The sequence below is a fragment of the Nomascus leucogenys genome, chromosome 22a, assembly GCF_006542625.1.
Source record: "Nomascus leucogenys isolate Asia chromosome 22a, Asia_NLE_v1, whole genome shotgun sequence".
Classification (NCBI taxonomy): Eukaryota; Metazoa; Chordata; class Mammalia; order Primates; family Hylobatidae; genus Nomascus; species Nomascus leucogenys.
The window spans coordinates 5,120,420-5,147,015 of record NC_044402.1 but is presented as its reverse complement, the minus strand read 5'-3'; the positions used below and the strand labels follow the sequence as shown (position 1 = coordinate 5,147,015).

Here is a 26,596-nt window from a genome sequence, read left to right as displayed (position 1 = left end):
CTTACGACCTTCTCCCGGATAAGGAGCCGATGGAGAGGTTCGTGCTGGGGCTCTGAAGGGGGGCCACGATCGTGGAGAAAAGACAGGACCGATGGGGAGACGGAGGGAGATGCAGAGGGAGAGCCTGCTGACCCCTCCCAGGGCCCCGATGAATGGCTGCAGTGCCCGAGGCACAGGAGCAGGAGAGAAAGAAAGTGGAGCAGGGCATGTGGGAGCAGGAGAGAGAGGACTGGGCAAGGGACAGGCGGAGATCCAGGCTGAGCAGCTGTCCCTGGGGGTGGGCAGGAGTGGACCCTGGCCTGCTCCCAGGCACCACGAGGAGGACAGTGCTGCACATCTGTGAGGGGGACTTCCTGGAGGAGGTGGCAGGGTCTGGGATGGGGCCAGGCTCCTGGGAGGTGCGTGTGGGGTCCCCGCTGCAGCTCCTCCATGTTGGGTCATGGATTCCCTGGTTTCCAGGTCTGGATGCTTTGCTGCGCTTGGCCTGCAGCGTGGAGCCTGCTAGTGGCCCCAGGGGGAAGGGCCCTCCCTTGGGATGGAGCCAGCTTCCCTCTGCAACCTCAGAGTGGTGTTTTAATTAGTCAAGTCTTCAAATCATTGTTTACTGCTCTGCACACACGAAGGGTTTATTAAAAGCTGGGCAAAGTTAAAAATACTGGCAACAGGGACATGCAGGCCATCGGAGCCGCCAAAACAGGCGCCCTGAACCACGAGGAAGCCGTGGTGGCTCCTCCCCAGGGAATCCCTGCCCACGTCCTGTCCGTGGCCCAGCTGGCAGACAACCCGTCAGCCATGTGGAGGGAGACAGGGTGGCCCCTTGCAGCTGTGCCAGCACTGCTCAGCCTGTGCCGAGCACCAGCGCATGACCAGGTCTCACATCCCTGGGTGTTGAAAAGGCCTGGCAGGGTGGAGGTGGGGCCCCTCTTCACCCCGCTCCACCCCTCCAGGAGCTTCCAGTCCCTGGGAAGCATGTGTGGTTAGTCACACCCAATCTCCCAGCCACCAGCCTCAGAAGCCCTTGGGGCCTGACAGCAGCAAGGATCGTGGTGGACGGCTCTCCCTGGCAGGGGTGTTCAGGGAAGCCCTCCAGGAGGAGGTGGCACTCAGCATGGGGTGGGCTCGCCATTGGTGGACAGGAGAGATGGCATTTCAGGTGAGTCACAGAAAGGTCGCCTAGGCCTTGGAGGCAGGGAGGTGCTGTCCTTCGTGCTACAGGCATGAGGAGGGTGGTGGAGTCAGGGAGCCCTGTGGGAGAAGCCTTCGGTACCCTGCCTGGAAATGAGCCCTGCAGACCTGCTCTGCTTGGATCTCCAAGAAGACTCTAGAGTCAACAGGTCCACAGGGAGGGTGGGCCACAGAGCCCACAGCCACGAGCCTCCACTGCCTTTCTCAGAAGGAGCCAGGGGGAGGGCTGCTGTGACTCTTGTGGGGGTCCTCAATGTTTGAACAGTGGCAAAAACTGAACTGCGACAAGCATTAGGGCTTCCAAAGATCAGCTGTCATGCACAGCTCTGGGTAAGAGTCCTTTGCTGGGCCTCAGTTTACCCATACGTACAACAGTGAGAGAGACAGCTTTCCTACAGCACCACGTCCATCCACCCATCATATATTGACTCAACAAACACTCCCTGACCCTTACTGCATGGCTGGGGCACAGAGGGGAACCCGAGATAAGCTGGGGCCTTTGGAGTCTTCCTTCCACCCCGCACAGTGCAGAGTGTCTCCCTGGCCACGAAGGGCAGAGCCTGATGAATTTGGGATTCTGAGGAGTAAATAAAATCAATGTGAAATCACTTTGAAAGTTTAAAGGCACAATTAAGGCCTGTGCTCCTCCTGTGAGGATAGTGGCGTCGTCAAGCTGCCTACGGCCTGGGCTGCTCAGAGCCTTTCTCTTTGCTGACGTGCAGGGAGGGGAAGCAGAGTCACAGAGCACCTGCTGTGCCCCAGACGGCTGCAGGCCCTCACCCTCATGGGCGCAGCTAACTCAATTTTATGCATACAGATTAGTGGAGGTGTCGGTTCAAATCCTCGTCTCCCTAGCAGACCAGGAACCACAGAGGATGGAGACTGTGTTCTCCTCATTCAATTAATCAATTACGCCCTCGCTCAGCATCTGCAGCCTCTCAGGCTGTAAACACCCTAGAGTCTCTCCTATATTTAAATGAAGACACAAGCACACACTCACACTCACACACACTCTCACACACACTCATATACACAGACACATATACTCACCCATATACACACAATCATACACACACAATCATACACATAGACACACACACTCTCTCTCTCTCACTTTTGCATCCTGAAGCCCTTTGCTAGCGAACGACCCCTCTCCTTGTTGCCTCCAACCCAGGCCCTCTGCTCACTCCCTGGCCTGTCACTCTGCCTGTGACTCCTCCTCCCACTTGCCCTGGAGGCATCTCCCTAAGGCCCCAGTGACTAATCTCAGTCTTTATTTTAACTGATGTCCCTGTGGGCATTTTGGACCCATGGCCACTCCCTCACTCTTTCTTGGAGTCTGGGATTCCTCTCTGTTTCTATAACGACAAGGGTTTTCAGAGTGTTTATGGGCATCAAGGAAGGAGCCAGTGCAGTGATGGGCTGGAAATGCAGGACCAAGAGAGGACAATGGGGCAGTTGACCGAGAGGAGATCCCCCAACCTCTGCACCCACCTGTCTCTGGGAAGCTTCTTCTGTCTCCCTTGTGCATTCTTCTTCTGTTTGCTTTGTGCATTCTTCTTTCCCAGTCCCATTGCCGTTGCATTGCAGGGTTTCATTCTCTCCTCAGTCTCTCAACTCACCATCTTCCTGGTCACCCTTCCATCACCACCATCATGGTCTCACCCTAAATGTCTTCTGACTGCAGACTGTCCCCCAGTCTTTCTCCCACCTGGTCCAGGGCTACCCCACCCACAAGGCCATTGCAGCAACAAGCCTATGTCTCTGCCCCATCCCAGCAGCCAGGTGTTGGGCACAGGTAAGAAGTCAGAGTCAAGGAAGATTAAGTGGGGAAACTGAGGCCCAGAGATGGGAAAGACTTTGCCCAAAATTACCCAGGACTTTACCCAAATCCTGACACGGGGCCTGTAGTGGTTCTTCTGCCCACTTTTAGCTCTTGCAGATGTCACCCCCCACTGAGTGTGGATCTCTGCTGTCTAGTGGCTGGGGTGCTACCCACCTTCATGGTCCAGTAAGGTTCTTCTCATCACAGGAGGCCGTGTGGCTGTGGCCACACCTGGCACACAGCAGCCCTGGGTCCTGGCAGGCCTGCCTGACAGAGGCCCTGGAGGAGAAAGGAGCCCCCGTCCCAGACTGGCAGCCTCTTGGCTGAGCAGTTCATCAGCACAGCTAACGCTGGCTGCCCACCCAGTGTGAATGTCACTAAGCCAACCGGTGCCGAGCGGGGAGCTGGAACCTCTTCCATGGCCCCGCACTGCTTCAAACTGCCATACACACGAGAGCAGTGAGGGTCAGGAGCCTGAGGCCTGGGCTCAAATCCCAGCTCTGCCATGGAGAGGCTTCTCTAGCTTCCGTTTCCCCTACTGAGAAGGAGGCCACTGGATTCAGTGAAGCTCTGGGTTGCTCCTGTGCTTTTCCTTGGGTCCCTTGCAGAACCAGCCTCTGTCTTCCACCTCTGTCTGTGCATGGGGCGGCCTGCCTAGATGGTCTATATCAGCTGGCTCCAGCCAGGCAGGGCCACAGGATCCCCAACAGATCAGGGGAGGGAGGAGAGCAAGGTCAGGTTCCCTGCACAGAGACTGGGGGCTCCCCAACCAAAGGCCACACTCATCCACCCTCTCCACCTGACTCTCGCGGTTTCTGGTTCAGGTAATTGCACTTTCTCTCTAGCTGCAGGCCTATGGGGTAATGGGGCCTGCTGTTACCCCTCCGGCTTCCTTACACCCTGCCCACATCTCTGTAAATAGGCCCTTTATTCAACGTTCTTCAAATTAACCATCTTGTGCGCACCATCTGTTTCCTGCGGGGACCCCGTCTGAATCACATAGGCCTCACCGTTCCTGGTCTCCTTGTTAACTCAAGCTGTCAAGGGGGGAGAGATCCCGCACCCAGGATCTCCTGGGTGCAGATCCCCAGGAGCGGTCCATGACGACCTGTGGAAACCATTCCCCCCCCAGGGCAGTGGCAAGGCCTCGGGCAAGCCTAACGGGCTGCAGCTACGAGCCCTGGACCTAGACAGCAGCTGGCCTGAGCACCTCTCTGCAGGTCTCCCAGCCCTTCCACATCCTGCCAGTGTCACCAGCTTCCTTGTCAGGACCAGGAGCAGATCCCGAACACATACGAAGCAACTAGGACTGGGCAGGAGTGTCCCGTCCAGGCTCTCAGCTCCCCTGCATAGCTCCTCCAGGCCAGGTGGTCGTCCCGCAGGGAAATAAGCAGAGAGTTTGAACCGTTTCCCCAAGCCCACCTACCATCCACCTACTCCCCTGCTTCACCCGCCCTTCCTCCTTCTCCTGCTACCCTGCCTTGCACGGAAAAAAATACTGAATATACTGAAAACACTTCTCTAGTGAGTAGAACTCCCCCCACCCCAAGAAACCATGGTGAGGATGTGCTAGCAGAGTTTCCACCGTGGCATGTGTGGATCAATTGGGACCTTGTTGCTGGCCACAGACAGCTAAGGCTGTTGCCCAGCACTCATGGAGAGAGGGAAGAATTAGGTAAAACACAATCAGAAACAATTGGCTCATCCAAGAGAGGCAGGAAAAAGCCACTGAAAAGGAGCAGGGTCTAAAGGCTGAGGGCAAAGCTTTGCAAGGAAGAGCATCTCCCCGGGCTTTAAGAGACCATTTCCGATCTCCACGTCCCTATCCCGGCCAAATGCTTCCTTATTGATTCCTTGATACGACGGTGCAATTCAGTCCCACAAATACTTAATGAGAACCTACTGTGCACCTAATTCTGAGCTTGGAGCCCAGGGAGAGCTGAAGTGAATTTGAGAAGGCACCCTTCCCTGCCCTTCCTTCCTCTCCCCTCCCCTTCCTTCCTTCTTTCCTGCCCCCTTTCTCTCTCTTTTCCTTCTGCGAAGCGTTTAAGTAGCAGGTTGCTCTGGATAGTCGTGCATCTAGAAAACCTCCCTCTGACCCCTGGCCTGTAGCCGAGAGGATGGAGGAGACAGGAAGGCCCAGGGTTGATACAGCCATTAGGGAGAGAGGCTTGGACCAGGGTGGTGGTGAAAAGAATGGGGCTATGGAGATGGACTGGAGAGCGACTGGGGAGCGACAGTCCCTGGGGCTTGGGGCCTGTTTGCACAGAGAAAGGGCAAAGCTACAGGAGCCAGGAGTCTAAGCCCTCACTCGCTGGGCCAACTGCAGGGTGGTGGAGGCCCTGGAGGAGGTTGAGGGGGACAAATGGGAGATGATGGTTTCAGAGAGACCTCCAGAGGGGATACCTGGGAGGCCGTGGGGCTCTAACCCCGGCCCCAGCTCTGGAGCGATGAAGGTAGAGAGAGCCGGACCTTAGTGTGCACATCTGCAGGCGGACTGGCAGACCAGCATCCAGTGCAGGGAGAAGGAAGGAAGGAGAAAATGAAGGTGGGGAGAGGATGTGACCAGCCCAGGAGACAGTCCTGCTGTTTCCCCAAATTCTCTGAAGCAGTGAAGTGACAGCACCCGCTGGGCTCCAGCTTGACCTCTATTCTTGCGATGCAGTTTCTTCTGTTTTCGGTCTGTGGGCTTTTTGGCCAGACCTTGGAGAGACCCATTTAAATGAAGGAACCTGAGGGTTCCTCAAAGGACATTTTATGGTCAACTTTTATGATCCTCCTGCCTGAGCACCACTCCCCACATTCTAGTCTTGCTCTGCCAATTCCTTGCTCTGTGACCCATGGAGAATTGCTCAGCCTCTCTGCGCTCCAGCATCCAGCTCTCTGGCGGAGAGGAGAGTCCCCACTGCTAGGGGGGAGAAGAAACACACACACCTGGGCAGGGATCAAACTAAGGCTCATTACAAACAGAGCACACTTGAATTTGGGTACTAAACCCTGGGTGGGGTGAGGAGGCGAGGCGGTGAGGGGAATGCGGTTCCACTCACACTGGGCGTCCCCTGCGCTCCGTCCCTAGCTGGATCCTGGCTGCAGACAGCCAGGTTGGGCCTCTGGAGGTGCAGTGTTGCCATAGGAACAGACTCATGGAGAGCGTCTCAGAGGAACCAGGTGCTTGCGGGTGGTGGGCAGGGGCAGGTGGTAGTAGGGGGTGCTGGAGATGGTCTCGACACAGCTGCTCCCCACATTCCTAGTGAAGGAACTGAGGGCCCTGGTGGGGAAAGAACCAGGTGGAGGCATCGCTGCAACCCTGAGGGCTCTCCTGTTTGCAAGTCCAAGGGGGTCTGTAACCCCCTGGAACCCAGAGATCAGAGGTGGCAAGAGGAAGGGTGGTTGGGGAGGGCCACCAGGCCGTGGACAGTTGCTAGGACACAGGATCTTTCCGAGGGGCCCATGGTAACCTTCAGAGAACACTTTGTGCCTCATTCATTTATTCATTAATTCACTTAATCCATAAACACCTCGAGGGCAGCGCCGCAGGCCTCTGGCTGCGGGGTGCCGGGCTGAGCAAGAAGCGTCTGGCCTTGCTGGGGTCAGACACACGTGCAAAATCCATTAACACCAGGCAGGAAGACATGTTCAGGGCTGAGATGATGCCCAGGGTGGCTGGGAGGGCCAGGACCCTCGGTGGGCGGGTGAGTCGGGGGGAGCCAGGGGACTTGGCAGGCATGGGATTGCGGGAAAGACCTTGGAGGAGGAGGTGAGACAGGAACAAACCTCTGTCCCTCTCACCTCCCACCTGTGCCTGCCCCCTCCTTGGGGACTGGGCAATGTCTTCCTTCTCAGGAAATCCCTGACGCCTTGAACACAGTAGGATACCAAAAATATTTTTTTAAAAAATATAATTGAATGAAAATGCTAATGCTCCCTCACAAATATGAGAATAAATATAGTACGGGAACATCTTACATTCCTCGAGAGCTGTGTGCTTTCATGTCCCTAAACTTGACAGTGCTGCCTGCCAGCAGGTGTGGAGGGCTGTGCCGCACCACTCATCCTCCCTTTCACAGGCGCGGCGCACAGTGAGGTGATCCCGCCACAGTCACCCCACAAACTCTTAAGCAGGGGCTGGGATGAGGGCTCTCCCCAGGGGATCCGGGCTTGAGGAAAGGATTTCTTCTGTGGCTAAACGAAGTGTCCTGTTTATACGTCATCACAGGGCGTGTTGCCTGTGCCTCTGAAGGTCTCCACGAGCTGGGCCCTACTGAGGAGGTAGGTAGTGGGGGCTGGTGCCCACTGGACGGGAGGGGTCGGGTGGCCCAGCCTGATTCCCAAGACTTAGCATCAAGTCTGGGCATGACATATGCGAAGGTCGACTCTGGTATGACCAAAGAGGGCTTCTTGTTCCGCGGACTGTTTGCCAGGGCAAAGGAGGGTGCAGAATGTTCGAGAATAGTTAAGAGATTTATGTCCAAAATGTTGAAAGTTTTGCAACATTCTGCCTCATTCTTCACCATGCTAACTTTGCCCTCACTAACAGAACAGCCAACGCTTTCTCGCCATCTCATGTGCGTGCATACACACACTCATGTCTCGTTCACACATCTGTGCCCGCACAGCTCTCTCTGCCTGGAAGGGCCTCCCCATACCCTTCTGGAGAACTTCTGTGTACTCTGCACACGCAGCTGAGGACTAACCCTCTAAGAGACGCACGATCGCCCTTCCCGTGTGTGGCCAGTTCCAGTATCCACGACTCTGCATCTCAGAGGGTGTCTAAGCACTGGGTCCGCACTTGAACTCTCTGAGATGAAAAACCACCTTCAAATCCATCATTGCACCCCTCCTCCAGGGACCCTGGCAGGCCTTGGCACCCAGTAGGAGCTCAGTCAATACCAGGCAGATGAAAGGCTACATTTAAAGAGGTGAGCCTCTGTTTTATGGAAAATTAACTTCTGGGAATTTTTGATGAATGAAGAATTCCTGCATTTTTGGCCAAAGCCTGCGTGGACAAGCTGAATGATGAAAAGGCTCCTTTTTCCTCTGGCCCCTGATTTCCTCCCTCCTGAGTGGGAGTGAGTCTATCTACAAGCTCTGGGGTGGGGTGGGGAGTTGTTATTAACCCCTCCAAGCTCCCGGGAGCACCCCACGCACAGCATGACTCAGTGGTGCATTTTAAGAGGGTCATGTGATTGATGATGCGGGCAGTCACACTGGATTACGTCCCTGTTGATTCTAATGGCAAGGAAGGAAACGAGAAGTCTGTTTTTAAATCTTATCAGCAATGACGAGAAATTGGTTCTGTCTGGGGGAGAGGTGAGACCCCACAGAAGCCAACTCTAAACATAGACCCAAACCAATGAGTCCCCTCTGCACCCCAGCTCTCCGGTATTTTTCCTTCCCAGAAGCTTGCTGTGGGGCCTGGGGGAGTCATACACAGGCCTGTTTCGGGGACTCGGGGATATAGGCTGGCTCTGCGCCCCCACCCACAGCACCCTGCCGCCCTGGAGAACCCTGGAGTGGGCCTGGAACTGTCATACACCTCTTCAGGCCCCGAGCACAAGGCCAGGCTCAGCATGTGTCCCTCAGCAGCCGTCCTCCCAGCTCGGCTGAGCACGATACCACTTCACACTGAAGACCTTTTCTCTGATTGAACTTGAAACCAAGCCTTCATGTTCTGGAAAATGTCCCAGGGTACGTCTTTCATTTCCCTCCACCCTCTGCCCCCAGGTCCCCTCTCCTCAGTAGAAGAAAAGAGAATTTGTCTCCAAAGATGAGCTTTAGGTTTGGAAAAATACTCCGAAAGGTGGCAGCTGCGTGTCTCTTTGGTGTTCGCATGAAACTCTCACAGCCTCCTAGGTTGTGAAGCTTCCGCCTCCCACCCAAAGAGGGGAGGGCAGGCTTCTGGGGGAGCCCACTTTCCTCCAGGCTCCATGTACTCTAACCACCCCGCTGGGCTGGGCAGAGAGCCTTGCACTGGGATTTTGAGTAGACCCGGGTTTAAATCCCAGCTCTGCTACTCGTTAGCCGTGCACCTCTCTTGGGGCCCCCCAGCCTCAGTGTGCTCACCCACTGCCCAGTGGACTCTGAGCAGTCCCCACCTAGCCCAGGCTGTGAGGAGGCTCTGATGAGACAGGGTTAAATTAGAGTCTAAATCCAAGGGAGAAGTGAGGGAGATGCAGAAAGGGCAATGCCTGCTTGCCTGTAAGCCCTCAACCCAGGGATGGTGGCTTCTTGGCAGGGGAGTCTCCTGCCCAGCAGTCTCCTGGATGTTCCGGTTCTAGGACTCTAACTCAGCCACCCGAGTCTCTGGGCACTGGTCCTCTTCTTGGTCAGTCCCTTGGGGAGGAAGAGCAGGCAGATCCGGGGGAGCCCACCCTCCTTCTGTCTTGGAGGGAGGTTGGAGAACGTTGGGTGTGGGGACAGGGGACAAAGGCACCTCTTGTCTGTAGGATGCCCACTACGACAGGATCGGTGGGGGCTCAGACCCCCCCACCCTGGCAAAAAAAAAACAAACCACTTAGTATAGGCAGAAGCAAAGCCTCAAGGCATGGAAATCCCCACCGAGGCTGTGGGGGTGGTGTGCAGAGCAGAACGTGAAGGGGCGGTGAAGCCCCCTCGCCGGCCACCCCTGCTCTCGCCCTCCCACCCCCAATGGTGCCCAGGACTAGCGAGTCTCAGAGGCCCCTCTAGCTCCACCCAGCTGAGCTGCCCTGATCAGTGTTTCTGCCTTTAATCAGGGGCGAAGTGGTCTGGGGCTGGCTGGAGGAGGAGTTAGTGTTGAGAAAAGGAGGAGGGGGAGCAGACAGGAGGGGAGAGCAGAGGAGCGGAGAGGAAAAAGGGCTGGAGACAACACTTCTTTCCTTCCCTCGGAAAACTTTCGCTCATCACCAGCTCCTCTGCTGCCCCGGCAAAGCCCAGCAACACCGCCTCCGGACAGGTTCCCCTTGCTTTCGGCTCTTGCCTGCGGGGCGTGGGGCCACAGGCAGAGCCTTCGGCTTGGCTACAGGGAGGGAGTCCAGATCGTGCATCTCAATCTGGCCCCAGAGTTGGCAGGTCCTGGTCCCTGCAACCCGTGTAGATCGCCCCCCACGCCATGCTGTGAGGACCTGCGGGCTGCTGGCCTCATCTCTGTAATCCCGGGGGCCTGTACACGGAGCACGGCTCTCGAGAGAAGAGGAGGGGGGAGGAGGGGAGGGATGCGCAGATAGAGGAGGGGGCGTCCAGCTCCTCCAGCCTGCCGTTCCGCAGCCCCCAGGGTCTGCTTGCAAACAGCAGACTGTACCGCTTCTCCCCAAGGGATTACAGTGGCATTTTCGCGCCTTCTGTGCAGACTTAAAGTCTGTGACAGTCACCAACCTCCCCTCCCCACCGCTCCTAAGCTACCCTTTCTCAGTGTCTGCTTGCTGAAAAGAAAGCTCCGGCCTCCTGAATTTACAAACGCTTTATTGAGATTCGAGCAAGCCAACAGAAATCTTCCCGGCTTGTAGGTCCTGCGAGACAGGAAAGTCCCCTCCCGTCCCTCAAGTGTCCCTGCAGGGGGCTCTTGAAGAGGGCCCAGGTCCAGTGGAGCCTGGGCGCCCCCCTCGGAGATCCTCTAGCTGGCGGGGGCAAAGGCTCCGGGGTGCAGCTGTTGGAGGAATGGCTGGAAGGAGTTGTGACCAGGCTCTGTCAGCACAGTGCTTTTCTGCTTACAAAAACCGGAGTTCCTTTCAGAGACGGGTGGGACATCCCTGTTTATGGGCTAAGAAACAGGGTTCACAGATGGAAGAGACTGGCCCAGGGCCCAGGGCCCTTGGTGGGCACAAAATGGAGATAGGATTAGAAAGCAGGTGCCCCCCAAGGCAGTGCCCTTTCAGCGTAAGCCTGTGACATTTTGACAGACTCCCTTGGGTGAGGGTACCTGCCTCTTGCCTCCCTCCCTTTCCTAAACTGGGAAGGGCTGTGGTGGGGCCGGGGGTGGGGGTGGGGGTGGGGAGGGGGAAGAACCTGGATGGGGAAGGGAGGAGTCTAGGTGTGCGTGGGGGTGGGGACACTGGGGCACCCTAAGTGCTCCATGCAGTCCAGGGATTCTCCTCTCTGCGGTACTTTGGCAGGAGCCTGGGAGGCCCTCGCCCCAGGGCTACCCAGCCCTGATATCCACTGCCCCTCCTTGGCTTCTGGCGGAGAACTCAGCTCTTCCAGGTCTGCCTGCTGTTGGGATAATGTTGGAGGCTGAAGTCAGGGGCCTCGAAGGGAGGGAAGAGAGGAACCCTGGTCAGGAAGACCTTGGCGATCACCATGCAGTGGACATTGGCACTTCCAGGGTTGGGCCTGTCAGCCAGCCACTCTTGTTCTAGGCCAAGGGCCTTGGGCGAAGGACCTTCCATCACTGGAATTGGTTTCTTGACTTGAGGAAAGAGTCTGTGGAAGAGAGTAGGGTCACAGGAATGCAAGGGCATGTGGCAGGCACACAGTGGGCACCCCAACTACTCCCTACAGCCTGTCCCCAAAGCCATTCCCAGCAGCCCCTACCTATCTGGGCATTCTGCAGATAACATCAGGGAAGGGACACCTTCCCCCAGGGGCTGGGAGTTTCCCTTCAGCCTCCTTGGAGCCAGCCCCGAGCAACTCTGGTCTCTGTCCATCCCTGTGCCCATCCCGAGTGCCTTACTGGAGCACTGACTTAGGGCTGGTGGGCCTGGGGATGCCCATGGGCCTGCCTTCCCACATCTGTGGCTAGGATGGGAAATGTGTGCTCAGATCTGCCAGGGCTGGGCTAGAGGGCCAGGAGGTCAAAGCATCCAGCCTCCAGGTTCAAAGTGGCGAGATCACACCCCCCTGCAGCACTGTGAGGAAGGGGAGGCCATGAGCTGCGTGGGCACCCACTCCCTGCATCTAGGATATGTATGCAAATTAATATATGCAAATTAAATATCGTAAACGACCCACCCAAAGATTGGGACGCCTGGGACCCTTCCCCCAGGAGGTGAAATATCTTTAATCCCCTCCTACCCCTCTTCCTCCCTATCTTTCTGAGCCTCCCCCATCCAGACTGGGTGCAGGGGTGCAGAACTTTCCTCTCCAGCAGGGCTCTAAGCCTAGGCTGGGGGCAATGGAGAGGAGGGGTGCCTGAGGAGCACCCCCTCTCCCTGGGAGCTCTGCAGAGGAAGAAGGTCTCTGGCAATCAGCATCCTCTACCTCCACCTCTCCGGCGGGCGACCCCTCAGAGAAGGTCTCCCAGTGAGTCTGGAATACGCGCCGAGTGCCTGGAGTGCTACTGTGTGTATGTGAGAGCACGTTGGTGAGGCTGCCCACGCATGCCACTGTGGACAAAGACGGATGCGATCGTGTGTGTGTTGGAGACTGCGTGTATGTTTTTGTCAGTGTGTGTGACCACGAGTCAGCTGGGTATGTGTGCTTGTGGGTATCAGGTGCGTTGCTGTGCGTACATGTGTGCGTAGGAGTTGGTGCATTTGTGTTTCATAGTGGCTAAGGCCCTGACTGAGATGCTGTGTGTGTGGGCGTGGATGTGACTGAATGAGGGCACGGGCGTCCGTCTGTTTACACGTGTGTTTGGGCGTGCAGGTGGCTCTGCGTACCCGTCTGTGTGCAGGAGGTCGGCACATGGGGAAGGATGCCCATGGTTGGGTAACTGCAGGTCCGCTTGACCCTCTGCTACCCAGGACTGTGTCTATACGGCGTCTGGGCTACAGTGTGTTTGAGTTGCCGTGTGCGTTTCCGTTGCGGGGTGCGGGTTGCCACGGGGCAACTGCATTTTTCTGCGTCTTCATGGCCAGGGGTACAGGGGGCGTCGGGCTTTTCCTGGGGGTTTTTCTGTGTGCGTGTGTAATTATGTGCTTAGTTCACATCTTCATAGTGCGCCTTTGTGTTTTCCTGGGTATCTAACCATTGCACGTGTGCCCGGGACGTCAGCGATAAGTGTTTCGGTGTTCCTGCGTGCGGATTTGTGCTCTCCGGGGAGGTCTGCGGCCCAGGTTCGATTCCTGCGACTTGTCCTAGGAGGGCCTGTATGTGCGCGGCGGCCGCGTGCTATCCTGTGTGAGGGAACGTGTGCCAAACGCTCGCGGGATACCTGTGCCCGTCTAGCCAAGAGTGTACCCGTGTGCGCGAGCGGGCTTCCGGGACGCTGCAGTGGTCGGGGGCGGCCCTGCGAGGGGCGGGGGTCACCGGGACTGGCCGGCGCCGGCCCCGTGCGCACGGAGGCGGGGGCGGGGGGCGGGGGCCGCGGGGGGGAGGCGGTACGAAAAGGGCGGCGCGCGCGGCGGCGGCGGCAGCTCCCCGGCAGCGGCGGTGGAGAGCGCAGCGCGCAGCCCGGTGCAGCCCTGGCTTTCCCCTCGCTGCGCGCCCGCGCCCCCTTTCGCGTCCGCAACCAGAAGCCCAGTGCGGCGCCAGGAGCCGGACCCGCGCCCGCACCGCTCCCGGGACCGCGACCTCGGCCGCCCAGAGATGACCGCGACCGAAGCCCTCCTGCGCGTCCTCTTGCTCCTGCTGGCTTTCGGCCACAGCACCTATGGTGAGTCCCCCGGCGGCCCGGCTCGCGCCCCCTCTGGGGAAGCCTGCGACGCCCCGCCGGCCGCCCGGTGCCCCGCACGCCCCGTCTCATGCGCCCCAACTCCGCCCGTCCCGCCTAGCCCTAAGCCGCGCGCTGTGCCTGTCTCGCCCTACCCACCACGCTCACATGCCAAGGCCCGACCCAGGGGTCCCAGTGCGCAGGGGATGTGTGAGACCCCCAGCCCCTTCCTACCCTGCAGAAGTGGCGCCAGAGGGGTGTCGGTGCGCTGAGCGAGGAGGTATGGAAAAATGAGGTGCTGTTGTGGAGTCTTCTATGAAAATACTCTGGGGTGCAACTTTGGGGTGTCCCTGTGTGAACGTTCGGGAACAGGTCTCGGGGCGGGGGTGGGGGGCGACTTTGCCGTCTTAGCCCCTAATTCCCAGAGAAGCCCAGCCTGAGCCCTTACTGCGTGGCGCGTTTCTGTAGGTGAGGGGCTGCGACACTTCTGTCTGCAGCGGCCATCTGTCTCTGACAGCGAGAGAGTTGCCCCCTTCCCGCAGCGCCCCCCCACTCATTGCACCAGTGGTTGTGAGGGGGCTGTCTAGAAAGCTGGAGAGCTGGTTGAGTAAATGCACACAGTAGGTGCCTATTAAAGTGTCAGAGTCTCTAAGCAGTGTTGTTGCAACCTCAGCTCGCTAAGCAAAACCCTGTGTCGTCATCGTTTTCTTAATGCGAAGAGTCTGGGGTAGGGGAAAGGGGGAAGATTTGACCTGGGTGCCCGGCTTAATAGGGATGAACCTTAAAAATAACACAGACGCCTTACTGGGGACCCCACCAGGTGAACCTGTCTGGGCTTTCCCGGAGCTGAACACCTCAAAATCTGCTCCCCTTTTCAGCTCAGGTTGCGAAAGTGACGGTCAGGCTGCGTGCCCAGGGGTCAACATATTTCCCTCCACGGTCCCCGTCCCCGCTGTTAGGAGGACTTGAGGTGTCGTATTTGCTTTTGGGGGTCGGGGGAGAAGGTGTTTCTCCTGATCCTAAGAACTAGGGGGAGTGTACTGTGGTCATTTCATTGCTGGGAACGTGGCAGAGATGTTTTTCTTGAGTGCACTGAGCTCCATCCATGCTCGGATAGGAAGTGCCTACTGTGTGCCAGGCTGGTAGGACCCAAGAGGGCTGTTGGTGCCCTCGAGGGCAGTGGTGGGCTGTGTGGGAGAAGACAGCCTTTGCCTTGGCCTGGGGCCTGGTGGGGTGAATTGTATAACCTTTCTTGTACCTCAGGGGCTGAATGCTTCCCGGCCTGCAACCCCCAAAATGGATTCTGCGAGGATGACAATGTTTGCAGGTAATAGAGTGGCTCCTCAGAGGCAGCTTGTGGGGGCCATGCAGAAGCCTGGGGAGTCGTGAAGTCAGGCAGAAAAAACAGGGGGCTTGGCCACTGCGCTGCAGCAAACAGCTTCCTGGCCCCTGCAGAAAACTGGTGGGGCCAGCGGGGGAGATGAGGGCGGGGGCGGGGGGGGGCAGCCACAGCTCCTATCTGCATTCTCAGAGGCGGGGTGGTAGGTGGGACCACTGCAGGCCACTGCGGCAAAACGCAGCACGCCCCCGGGATCTCGGGGCCCCTCCAAGTTGGCCCCCTCAGCTTGGCATGTTTTCTCTTTAAGTTTTCCCATTCAGGTGGCTGGTGTTTACTTCCCGGGACCACCTGCTGCCACTGTGCAAAGACCCCCAAGGGTCCTTGGCTCCACAGAAAGTAGCCTGAGCTCCCTCTCTACCCCTGCCCTCTTCATATGTCCCCACCTTTCTCCCCCACCCCTTGCAGGTGCCAGCCTGGCTGGCAGGGTCCCCTGTGTGACCAGTGCGTGACCTCTCCTGGCTGCCTTCACGGACTCTGTGAAGAACCCGGGCAGTGCATTTGCACCGATGGCTGGGACGGGGAACTCTGTGATACAGGTTGGCACTCGCCTTTGTTCACCTCAGCCCTGCGTCCTTACCTGCCTGCCCTGGCCCCTACCACCTCCTCCCAGTCTCCTGTTGCTGGTGGCCCTCACTTCCTCATTCCTGCACACCTCGTGCCCTGTATTCTAAAGATCTGTTTATAAATTTCCTGCGGGTACCGAATGCCTCCTCAGAGGTAGGGACTTTATTTTGCTCTCCTCTGTACCATCAGCACCCAGCACCTAGAGGGAACATGGGGTGGGGCTGGGGAGCTGCCTGTTGAATAAAGAGTCACAAAATACACATACAGCTGGGCTGGTGGGACCACAGACCCCAGGCTGCCTGTCCAGGTCATGGAAGCCCAGTGATGGACAGGGCTCTGGGGATCTCGGAGCTAAGACTCCCTAGAAAAGCACACGCAAGACCGTAAAGAGGCTGCAAACAAACAAACAGGGTGGGGGGTGGCCAGCACCGCTCAGTGGTTGAGGGGCAGGTGCTGAGTCAGGGCCAGGAGGACAGGGCTGGGGGGCCTGGACTGAGTGGGTCAGGTATAGGGGGAGGCTGCAGTTGGGAAAAGCTGAGAAAGGGTTAAAGTGAAGATGGGTGTTATCTGTTGATTTCATTAATTTATGCAATCTTTGCCTCCATTACCCCAAGCAATTGAGAGTTGGCTGTCACTGCATTTTCAGGCTGCGAAATGTTCGTCTAAGCCCATTTTCATTTGGCAAAACCTGCCCTGACGTTTGAGCAAACTGGAGTCCACAAAAAAACTCCCAGCTGCGTAGCAGCCTGCCCTCAGGGCCTCTGTCCCTCGGTCCCCAACATTAGTAAAGATGGTACAGATAGGGAAACTGAGGATCAGAGAAGCACAAGTGTCTGCTAAGGGATATGAAAGAAGTTGGGTGAAAAGCCAGCTACAACCCTTTCCCCCAGCCCCAGAAAGAGAGTTAATTTTTATCTTCGATTGCATCTAACATCTTTCCTTAAGGAACACCTAAGAGCGTTTTGTTATGGCCCCTGCCCTGTACAGCCAGGGCAGCTGTGGTTCTGAAGCTGAGCTCCCTCCCACCCCGAATTGTCTCTGGTCCTTAATTCCAGCACCCCCAATATGGTGCAAGGTTTATCTGCAGCTGACTCATGGTCTGGCCAGCATCTCTGCTGCCCCTCACAGAAGCAGCGGCAGCAGCTCTGAGTCGTTTGGGGATCTGGGGGATTCCAGCAAAGCCACTATTTGGGATCAGGGTTAGGCTTTTAGCCTGGAGCCCATCTTTTTGGTATCTAAATGCAGTATACCCTTGCTGAAATTTTCCAGACAAATGCCTCCCTTCTCATGGGCCCTTGGTATGACCCTCCCCACCAAGTTGACAAAGGCAGCCGGCTTGGGGATGGCCAGAGAGTCTAGGGTCCCAGAGAAGACACAGCCCTCCCTCTCCCTTTTTGCCCGTCTTTGAGGCTGTCGTGGCCACAGCTGCTGTCCCGGCAGAGACCCCCAAGCAGCCTTCTCCTCAGAGCAGCTTAGTTCACCCCTGTCTTGGGGTTGGAGGCTCAGGAGGGCTGATCCAGGATTGGCGTAGCAGGGAGAGCTGCAGGGACAAGCTGGGGGTGGTCGCCAGCTTTTTAGCTTAAATTTAAGATGCCGAGTGACAGGAGAGCCGGGTGCAAAGAATAAGGAGCCTGACTTGGAGGTGCCACATGCTAATGCCTTGCCGGTGCTGTCCCGTAAAGATAAATCCTCTTTATGTGTCCTTGCACCAAGCCGGGCTTCCATGGAACACCCCAGGGTAGTCCATCAACGCAGCGTTCAGGCTCTTCCTCCTTGATTGATTGCATTCTCCCCTCCATGAGGGTGTGGGTCTCTCTGAGAGGGGGAAAAATATGCACATGTGTGGCCTCAGCACGGGGGATTTCCCCCCCCCACCCCCACCAGCCTGCCTTAGCTTGCTGTGTCTCTCACTGGCCCTGGCTTTCTGTTTGGCAGGTGCAGCAGCTCAAATTATAGAAAATCAAAGCTGAAGAGTCCCTCAGAGATTGGCCAGGGAAAGACCCTCTTTTTATAAGTAGGGAAACTGAGGCCCAGGATGGGGAGGAGCTGAACTCTGCTGCCACATGGCAGCAGGCTGGATACAGGGCAGGACAGGGGTCCCTTCCTGGCCCCACTGGGGAGCTGGGGTCTCCATCGTCAGAGAGCCCCTGACGCAGGCCCTTGTGATCAGCTCGTCCCTGGCTTGCTGAACCTGAATAATGAAGTGTGCATGATGGAAGGTGTTAAAAGATGGTGGGAATATACCAGTGCTCATGGAAACCTGTGCTGATAAGAGAGCGCTCAGTAGTTCTAATTTCCCTGGCTTTAAAAAATGCAGCCTTTTTACCAGGGACCCCTTGAGTTCAGAGCCTGAGTGCAGAAAGAGAGACCGCAGGGACACGTGGTAGTGCTGGGGCTAACAGGTTTCCTGATTCCTGACTGAGGAGGGTAGTTACATCTCCATCCCCCCCACTGCCCCTCTTTGATGGAAAACTATGAAGCGCTGGTGGTTTTTCTGAGGGTTGGGCTGTATTCATCCCCCAGCTGGCCAGGACCCCTCCCCCCAACAGGAGAGGGTGGAGGTGCAGTCTTGTCTGGTGGAGACAGGCCTTAGGGAATCTCAGCTAGGCACGCTGTTGCAGGGAGGGGCACGATGTCCACAGTGAACGTCACGGACATGTTGCTGGATATGGGGTGACCTGGTGCCAGGCAAAGGGAACAGCTATCCTGGCTTGAATATCAGTGGCCACGACTTTCTGATCTGTGACCTTAGGCAAGGAAACCCCTTCAGCTTCCTGAGCCTCAGCCTACTTCACGGGTGTTTTTGAGGGGGCTCCCTACACCCTCTTACTCAAGACCCCACTTGGTGGCCATAGAGCCATTTTAAAGTCCACTGGGGTCCGCATCACGCTTGTATATGGAGAGGAAGCTAAGTTCTCGTCTTCTCCGTCACCCCGCAGATGTTCGGGCCTGCTCCTCGACCCCCTGTGCCAACAACGGGACCTGCGTGAGCCTGGACGATGGCCTCTATGAATGCTCCTGTGCCCCCGGGTACTCGGGAAAGGACTGCCAGAAAAAGGACGGGCCCTGTGTGATCAATGGGTAAATATCCTTCCTATGCGTGATCTAATGAATGCTGCTTTTCATGCAGCCGCTAAAGACCCTTTCAGCCTAGCCTTGTTGGACCTGTCTTCTGACAAAAGATGAAGTAAGCGCTCATGCTGGCAGCCCCGTGGGGGACCGCCCTGGATGGGGGTATTTACGGGGGAATGTGTCATTGCCGTAATTTTATCAAATGATCCTGAAGGCGATTTCATATTCCGCTGATGTTCTCAAGTCCTGATGCGTGTGAGTGACAGTCGATCGGAATGATGAACTGACACTCGGAGCTGCATAATTTTCTAAAGGCAACGTAATAAAGAGATCGGAGCTCCGCGGGGCTGAGGCTGTTTGTAAAACCCACTTGCCTTATCTCAGGGGGTGGTTTTGGGGAACTGGTGGGCTCTGCAATTGGATTTTCTGGGATGTCTGTGGAGGGGGTTGCCAGGCTGAGAGGTGAAAAGATTGGGCTTCAGTCAGCACGAGAGGAGGTGGGCCAGCTGTGGGCTATCCTCAGTGGGGAAGGGGGCTTTGGGACTCCTGGGCAGTGGACGTAACAGAAAGAGTGGCCACTGTCTTCACTTGGACCTCCCTGAACAATGCTTCCCAGCAGCTCAGCCGCTGTCCACCCATTATCTCTTTGGCGGCCCTGAGCCATCCCTCCTCCCCATTGGATGGGGCTTAGCCTGAAGCCAAGGGAGATCTTGACAGAGGCAGAGTCCGAATATAAGAATCCAAACTTGAACCCAGTCCTGGGCCTGTGGTTGGGGGGCAGGGGTGTCCCTTTCCTCTGAAGAAACAGAAGCTAACATGCAAATAAGCTTATCTTGACCGGACATTGCAGGGTGGCACAGAGACCCCAGTAGTCTGTAAGAGCTGTAAGCGGACATTAACGGGGCTTCCGAAGATCAGTCTTCAGACGGAGTCAGAGTGGGGGCTGATGGAAACTGAACTCCATTTCTGCTTATTAGCAAGAAGGAGAAAAACAGAGCGAGACCTTTAAAATATTTTGCTTTTCTCGCTAATGGACTTAAACCAGTGTGTCAAAATAGAGCCTAAGGCCCTTGAAATTCCTTCAGAGCCCAGCTCCCATGCAGCCCACACCCTGAAGCAGCAATGCTGATTTCTTGTGTTTATTGCCCCTTCTTCCCCGGAGTTTTGGCATTTATCAGATGACAAAGGGCTTGCTCGTTTAAAAGCACTTACATTAAATGCTCCTTGTGCTCCACTTTGAGCAAACAGCTTTGGTTTGCAAGCTGCACTTGGGTGAATGGACCACTATTAAACAGCCTGGCACAGACACTGGCTTGTGCCAGCATAGACAGACCTCGTATTGCTTTCTCTTTGAGAGTCCCCAAGCGCTTCCTGCACAATAGCCTGTGGATCCACACCGCTAATAATAATAATAATGAGGGTTGGCGGCAACAGTGGACATAGGCATGAAGGACGACAGTGGGTCCTGGGATAGAGTAAGGGGCACCCCTTGCTTGGTTCTTCTGCCCCAGCAGCCCAGGGATGGAGCTAAGGGAAGGGGGCTTGCTCCAGTCCTGGGCTGTCACTGACTTTTCCTCTCCTAGCCTCAGTTTCCCCAGCTGGCTAGTGACTAACCAACAGTCCTCTGGTTGGAGAGGTGCAGTAAGAGGTGGGAGAGGACGTGGGCATCCTGGCATGGGAGGTCGGGTGTGTCCCAGGTTAGCATCGAGATGGGGGTGAGGTGGGCACCCACCCACCCCCAGAGCTGCTGGTGAGCTTCTTGCAGACAGGGGTCACGGCCCCGGGCGCCTCTCTGTGCCTCCCTGGCTGGCGTTCCCTCCCTCACTCCCTCATTCACCTGATGTGTTTTGAGCACCTGCTCCTTAGTCAGGCCAGGGACCTTCTGCCCTGAGCCCCGTGCCCTGCAGTGCTGTTGTAGCCCAGCCCCTGAGGCTGTTTACTGTGTCCCCGTTGTGTTGCAGCTCCCCCTGCCAGCACGGAGGCACCTGCGTGGACGATGAGGGCCGGGCCTCCCATGCCTCCTGCCTGTGCCCCCCTGGCTTCTCAGGCAATTTCTGCGAGATCGTGGCCAACAGCTGCACCCCCAACCCATGCGAGAACGACGGCGTCTGCACCGACATCGGGGGCGATTTCCGCTGCCGGTGCCCAGCCGGCTTCATCGACAAGACCTGCAGCCGCCCGGTGACCAACTGCGCCAGCAGCCCGTGCCAGAATGGGGGCACCTGCCTGCAGCACACCCAGGTGAGCTACGAGTGTCTGTGCAAGCCCGAGTTCACAGGTCTCACCTGTGTCAAGAAGCGCGCGCTGAGCCCCCAGCAGGTCACCCGTCTGCCCAGCGGCTACGGGCTGGCCTACCGCCTGACCCCTGGGGTGCACGAGCTGCCGGTGCAGCAGCCCGAGCACCGCATCCTGAAGGTGTCCATGAAAGAGCTCAACAAGAATACCCCTCTCCTCACCGAGGGCCAGGCCATCTGCTTCACCATCCTGGGCGTGCTCACCAGCCTGGTGGTGCTGGGTACCGTGGGTATCATCTTCCTCAACAAGTGTGAGGCCTGGGTGTCCAGCCTGCGCCACAACCACATGCTGCGGAAGAAGAAGAACCTGCTGCTTCAGTACAACAGCGGGGAGGACCTGGCCGTCAACATCATCTTCCCCGAGAAGATCGACATGACCACCTTCAGCAAGGAGGCGGGCGACGAAGAGATCTAGGCAGCGTTCCCACAGCCCCCCCTAGATTCCTGGAGTTCCGCAGAGCTTACTGTATGCGGTCTGTCCTAATCTTTGTGGTGTTCGCTATCTCTTGTGTCAAATCTGGTGAACGCTACGCTTACATATATTGTCTTTGTGTGGCTGTGTGACAAACGCAATGCTAAAACAATCCTCTTTCTCTCTCTTAATGCATGATACAGAATAATAATAAGAATTTCATCTTTAAATGATTAAGAGAAATAAGTATGTTATTCTAAACTCTAAACTCAAATGAAATTTCAAAAAAGACCAAAAAAAAACAAGGCAACAGAACCAGGGCTCAGTGCCGACGCCCCTCCCCTGGGGGTCTCGGCCACAGGGTCCTCGTGAAACCGTTACGAGTGTTGCACATGACCACCCACTGTGCAAAAAGCTACGATTGTTTTCGTTCGTTAATTCTCACACACCACATCCGACTCGCACTCACATCCAGCTCAACATCGCTACCTGTAGATCTTTCCGATTGATTTGAGATTTAGCGGAGTGCAGCGGCTGTGTGTCAGTCAGAGAGAGCCCCGGGTTGGCTGCTGGGGGGCCGGGCCTCTGTCCCAGCCCTGCCACTAACTCGCTGTGTGATCCTTGGCGAGTCCCTATCCCAATCCTGGGCCCACTTTCTCACCCCTCTCGAGGGAGGGGTTTGAACACCGACCATCACGGTCCTCTCTGGCTCTAAAACTCTGAATTAGGAACGAGGGGGTATGAACCAAAACACTTCCTGACCCCAACAATTAGGATCTGATGAAGACTAAGTCTCATCCTGGGATCTGAAAGGTTTTGGCCTATCCTGGATGAACGCTTGATGTTGAAATTTATCCTAACTGCGTTTCTCAAAGTGGGGAGCCTCCTGGCCCACTTCCCTTTTGGGAAAAAATAGCCCCTTTGAGTCATAATGTGCCATGTGGAGTTGCCACTTAGGCAGCCAGCCCTCCCCCACCCCTCCTTGCCCACCCAGAACCCAACACTATGCTTCCGTCTACCCTATAGAGACATCCCTTGAGACTTGAATGTACTTTGAGCCGCAAGTGCCCCTGGCAGAATCTGAGCAGCAACACAGCCCTCACCAAGGTTTTCACAGGGATTAGTGGAAATTGTCACTTGTGGGGCGCTTACTAGTTTTGTGGCAAATGTGGTCCAAGACCTGGCCCACACAGCCATGGGTTTACATTTGTGTTGCTGAGTTAATAATCCTCAGATCTTAAAAGACCTAGCCAGCTTCTGAATTTTGAATTTGACTTTTTTTTTTTAACAAAGAGCATCTATCTTTTTTGCAAAAATAGAAAGAAATGGGACAGAGCTCTGTTTAGCTTTTCAGCTTTTGGGGTTGGACAGCTAAGCAGCCCTTGGGTACCAGATAGGAATATTTTGCTTCTTAGACTATTTGGATAGGAATCTATGCTCTTAGCTTTATCGCGCGTTGCTGCCGTGTTTACCTGGCTCCAGGTGTTTATTTCTACGTCATCATCACCTTCGTCATCTACAGTCACTCACATCAGTCACCACACACAACTCACAGTCACCCATCCATTGGTCACCTGCGCCATCGTCATGACACAATATCGACCTCATCACCTCATCGTCCTCCAGCCACCACCCAAGCCCCCTCATCCTGACTCAAAGCCCGACCAGCATCTGCCCAAACTCCCAACACCCCACTCTCCCCACCAAGCCATTGGTCTCTTCACTCCCGGTCCTTTGTCATCCTGATTCCAAGCCCCGCCCTACCCTCACCACCTCCTCCGCATCATCTGCAGAGCCCCTCCTACCCGCCTCTGTCCCCACCAGGCCCCTCCCTACTGTCAGCCCTGAGTCCCACAGCATGCATCCCCAGCCCCTCCCAGCCTCGCCCCTAAAACCCTGTCACCCCCCGACCACCATCATCACTGCCAAGCCCCTTCCCCTTCTCCAGCTCCTGTCCCCACCACCCCTCCCGACTCCCATCCTTCCCCTCCTGTTAGCCCACCCCTCCTTTCCTGTCACCCCCACCTTTCCCCTCCCGTTCTCCCCGCCCTTCCCCTCTGATCCCACCACCCTTCCCCTCCGATCCTCGTCATCCTTCCCCTCTGATCCCCCACCTTTCCCCTCCTGTCCCCCCCAGCCCTCCCTTCCTATCACCCTCACCCTTCCCCACCCATTCTCCTCACCCTTCCCTTCCTGTCCCCACCAGCCCTCCCTTCCTATCACCCCCACCCTTCCCCTCCCTTCCCTCACCCCAAACCCCTGGGTCCTCCACCCCAATCTCTGACAACCGCCCCAAGTCCCTCTTCCTCCCCCACAAAGTCATTCATAAGTCACCATCTCATCTCATTTTGAGTTTGTTTTAAGAAATAAAAAAATTAAAAAGACAAAAAAAAAGAATTGTTGGCATGTGTCAGGCGGGCGTCTGGTACCCCGCCTGGCCTCTCTCAGCGTGAGACCTGGACTGAGTCTGCTAACGATTCTGTTCCTCATTTTCCCCAAATAGAAAATTCTAAGATTGGTGAGACGATCAAATTATCTATGTTTTCGATCTTGATGCTGTAGAGAACAGCCATGTTCCCCTGATAACAAGAAAAAGACGTCCCACGGTCGGTCGAGGTGTCCTTGACCAACTCCCCATCCATTCATTTGTTCACCGTCCGCAACTCATCTATCTGATCAGGAAGCATTTCCAGGCACCTGCGGAGCACTAGGCAGTGTGCGGGAGCTGCAGGGCAGGCAGGATGAGGGGGCAATCTGGAGGGGGGTGGACACACAGCTGTCCCCAGGGAGCCCAGCGCAGTGCCGGTCACATGCCGTGGGAATGGAGGGTCCTGAGCAGACGCCTCCCGTGGAGAAGAGCCACCATCTCACCTTCCCACGCAACAAATTAGCTATTACCAGCACGCGATGAGGCCGTCCCTCCCAAATTCCACAGTGCCCACCACTCGCACTCCCCCCTCCCCGTGCCACAGGAGCAGAGTCAGCAGCCTCGCCACGGTTTTCACGTCATGCAGAAATGGTCATTGCATGTTCTATGGCCACCAGATTCTGCTGAGAGTGTCGGGATCCTTGACTGCCCAGCCACACCTTGTGTGTGTCTGGTGTAGTGTGTAGTTTACGAAACAAACGGAAAAGCTCAAAGACAGCGATCCAAGACATGATCAGCAATTCGGTCCCAAATTAGGAGAGGAGGAAGAGGAGTATCAATTTTGTCACCAAAATGTTAAAAAAAAAAATGTCCTTGGCGCTCTTTTTAGCTTTCCCGTTTACTGCCGGTCCAGACATGCAAAAAAACCTTGTTTATTGAAAAATAAACAACAAGGGCTAGTCTTGTGTCTGCGTCTTTGATTTCGCGTGTGCCAGGCTACACCGGTCCCCTCCCACGGGGGCCTCAGGCCCCAGGCAGGGCGGGCAGGGGTTCATGCTTTCCAGGGCCCTGCTTTGGCCTAACACCCAGCACCTCTCATGTGGCCAGGAGGCCGCAGGGCTAAGGGGTGAGCCCGCGCAGGCCTGTACACACCCCTTCTAGACCACACTCTTGGAACCTGGGAGTTTCCTGTCCAGAGGGTCCTGAGATGACCTCCAAGGGCCACATGGGCCTTGTCCCTGTCTGTTTCCCGAGGTGGCTCTTTGTGGGTGGCCTGGATGGAGCTGGGACATGAAGGTGACAGGTGCAGGGAGGGGGTCCACGTGGGAGCATGAGAGTTACCGTGCTCAGGGCCAGTTCCCCCCATGCTCCAAGGCCCAACGCAGAACTCAGGGGAGTCCAGGTCTCCCATGCTGGCGTGGGGCCTTCCGGGGCTTATCGGAGGGGCAGTCTCCCTAGAGAGGGGCCAGGACACAGTCTGTGTGCTACTCAGTGAGGGGGACTTGCAGCCTTTCAAAACTTCCCATGGCAGGTGGACGGGCTTCCCTGGGCTCCTCAGGCAGGCCCTGCACATCCCTCCCAGGCCCAGCCCCGGCCACATGCAAGTGCGCTCAGCACAGGATTCCAGTCCCAGAATGCCACAGCCAGAGCGGCCAGCTGAACCCAGGACAGAGGAGTCCAGGTCTTATTCCTTGGCCCTGGTGGCCTGGGAGGCAGCCCTTGGTTTGGGTCCCCTCTCCTCTTCCCCAGGGCCCGTCTTTCCTCTCTCAGACTCTCCCTGGCCAGGCTGCTACCACCCCGTCCAGCTCTCCAACCCCAGGTCCTGGGATCCCCTGGCAGCCGCCTCCTCCCTCGGCCACCACAGCAGCCACGGTTCTGCCTCCTCCCCATCTCCTTCTGCCCTCGGCCCTCATAGCTGGGGCTCAGGCCCACTCCGTCCCTCGGTGTCCCTCCGGTCTCCCCACCCAAGGTCCTCTCTGGCTCTAAAACCCTGAATTAGGAACCAGGAGGTATGACCCAAAACACTTTCTGGCCCCAAAAATTAGGACTGATGAAGACTAAGTCTCATCCCGGGATATGAGAGGTTTGGCCTCTCCTGGATGAACAGTAGACATTGAAATTCATCCTAACTGCATTTCTCAAAGTGGGGGGCTTCCTGGCCCACCTCCTGTTTCAGAAAAATCAGCCCATTTGAGTCATAATGTGCCATCTGGAGTTGCCACTTCGGCAGTCAGCCCCATAGCCCTTGATCTCACCCACCTACCCTCACCCACCCGGGGCCCCAACTCCACACCTGCCTCCTGCCCTCAATGCAGCAGAGCACACGAGACGGACAAGCAGGGGCTAAACGCCAGACACGGACGCTGTCCTGAAACCTCTAGAGAAATAACATGACCACACTGAAGGTTCCCGAGTTAATAAATGCAGAAACGTTGATGAAAGGGGGGAGTTTTCTAGGAAAATATTAATCCTCCAAATTCCTCAATGCAGCCAGCAGGAACAGAGTGATCCCCTGGAGGAAGACCCCATGGCAGGCAAGGCCGACCAGGTTTGGAGGCCACATTTGACCCTTCGAGGGAAGGGGGAAGGCTCAGGCTAGAGGAACTGTTCCACAGCAGTGAAAAAAGACGAAGCCTTTCCAATTCCATTTCCAGAGCTAGGAGAACCTCTAGGCTGAAACCTGACAAAGGTCACAAAACTTGAAAAGTCACTGTCCTCATGCCTGAATAGAGAAACAAAATTTCCAATGAAATAACAACACAGCAAAGCAGCCACATTTTTTGTTTGTTTGTGGGGTTTTTTTTTTTTTTTTTTTTTGAGACACAGTCTCACTTTGTCACCCAGGCTGGAGTGCAGTGGGGTGATATTGGCTCACTGCAAACTCCACCTCCTGGGTTCAAGCGATTCTTGTGCCTCAGCTGGGCGCCACCATGCCCAGCTAATTTTTGCATTTCCAGTAGAGATGGGGTT

At 56.3% G+C, this 26,596-nt stretch overlaps 1 protein-coding gene across 3 annotated transcripts; it reads left to right on the top strand.

Moving 5' to 3' along the window:
* The first annotated feature begins 12,097 nt into the window (after positions 1-12,097).
* Positions 12,098-24,585, top strand: DLK1 (delta like non-canonical Notch ligand 1). 3 transcript variants are annotated; one of them, XM_030802488.1, is made up of 7 exons: positions 12,098-12,226; positions 12,920-12,981; positions 13,381-13,520; positions 14,781-14,844; positions 15,322-15,452; positions 18,420-18,561; positions 20,514-21,491. In XM_030802488.1, exons 3-7 carry the CDS (start codon positions 13,454-13,456, stop codon positions 21,259-21,261), a joined length of 1,152 nt encoding a protein of 383 aa, XP_030658348.1. In that variant the 5' UTR covers positions 12,098-12,226; positions 12,920-12,981; positions 13,381-13,453; the 3' UTR covers positions 21,262-21,491. The 3 variants fall into 3 exon arrangements, with proteins under 3 accessions (XP_030658348.1, XP_030658349.1, XP_003276204.2); XM_030802489.1 differs by lacking the exons at positions 12,098-12,226; positions 12,920-12,981 and having other exon boundaries at positions 13,033-13,520; positions 20,514-20,793; positions 21,013-24,585; XM_003276156.4 differs by lacking the exons at positions 12,098-12,226; positions 12,920-12,981 and having other exon boundaries at positions 13,033-13,520.
* Positions 24,586-26,596: the final 2,011 nt, after the last annotated feature.